The sequence below is a fragment of the Rhincodon typus genome, chromosome 45, assembly GCF_021869965.1.
Source record: "Rhincodon typus isolate 14 chromosome 45, sRhiTyp1.1, whole genome shotgun sequence".
Classification (NCBI taxonomy): Eukaryota; Metazoa; Chordata; class Chondrichthyes; order Orectolobiformes; family Rhincodontidae; genus Rhincodon; species Rhincodon typus.
Window position 1 is genome coordinate 222469 of NC_063376.1, and position 973 is coordinate 223441.

General features: G+C 54.6%; 1 protein-coding gene across 1 annotated transcript in view; it reads left to right on the forward strand.

Moving 5' to 3' along the window:
* The window catches only part of LOC125487761 (procollagen C-endopeptidase enhancer 1-like), a 9606-nt gene that overhangs the window by 2972 nt on the left and 5661 nt on the right, over positions 1 to 973 (forward strand). Inside the window, exons 3-4 of the mRNA XM_048620007.1 lie at positions 367 to 489; positions 582 to 718. Coding sequence (XP_048475964.1) covers positions 367 to 489; positions 582 to 718 — 260 coding nt within the window. The remainder of the gene's footprint in view (positions 1 to 366; positions 490 to 581; positions 719 to 973) is intronic.

Consider the following 973-nt stretch of genomic DNA (forward strand, 5'->3'; position numbering starts at 1 on the left):
CACAGGGACAGTCCCACTGACGCTGACACAGGGACAGTCCCACTGACACTGACACAGGGACAGGGACAGTCGCACTGGCACAGGGACAGTCCCACTGACACTGACACTGGTACAGTCCCACTGACACTGACACAGGGACAGTCCCACCGACGCTGACACAGGGACAGTCCCGCTGACACAGGGACAGTCCCACTGACACAGGGACAGTCACACCGACACAGGGACAGTCACACCGACACAGGGACAGTCGCACTGACACAGGGACAGTCCCACTGACGCTGACACAGGCACAGTCGCACTGACACAGAGTTGGGGAGATCATTAAGAAAGCCAAGCTGCTGAATTGCTATGTTTGAACTTTCAGAGAATCAGTTCTGTGGAGGGAAACTGGTGAAACCCCAGGGATCGTTCAAGACCCCAAACTGGCCAGAGAAGGAATATCCAACGGGAATCAGTTGTTCCTGGCACATTGTGGGCCGTCCCAATGAGGTACAGTCACGGCGTGTTTCAGCACTAACCTCCTACAGGTGACCCATCTCCTGGTGAACACTAATCTCCCCGACCTCTCTCCTTTCTGCCAGGTTATTGAGCTCAAGTTTGAGAAGTTTGCTGTCGAGAGCGATAACTACTGTCGTTACGATTATGTTGTGGTGTTTAACGGTGACAGGAGCGATGAGTCTCTGCAAGCTGGGAAATTCTGCGGTGATGAACGTCCCAGGTTTGTGCTGAGGGCTTCCCGAGGTTTCATAATGGATTCCTGTTTCCATAGACACCCATGGCTCAGGCCATTCAGCCCTTTGTGCCTGTACCAGCTACACAAAAAGATTCCATTTCCCCTGCCTGGCAAGGGCAGTGTCCTGGGGAGTGTTACAGGTACAGGGTCCTGGAACAGAGCAGGACATTGGTTAGCCCTGCTGCCTCACGGTGCCAGGGACCTGGGTTTGATCCCACCCTCGGGCGACTGTCTGTGTGG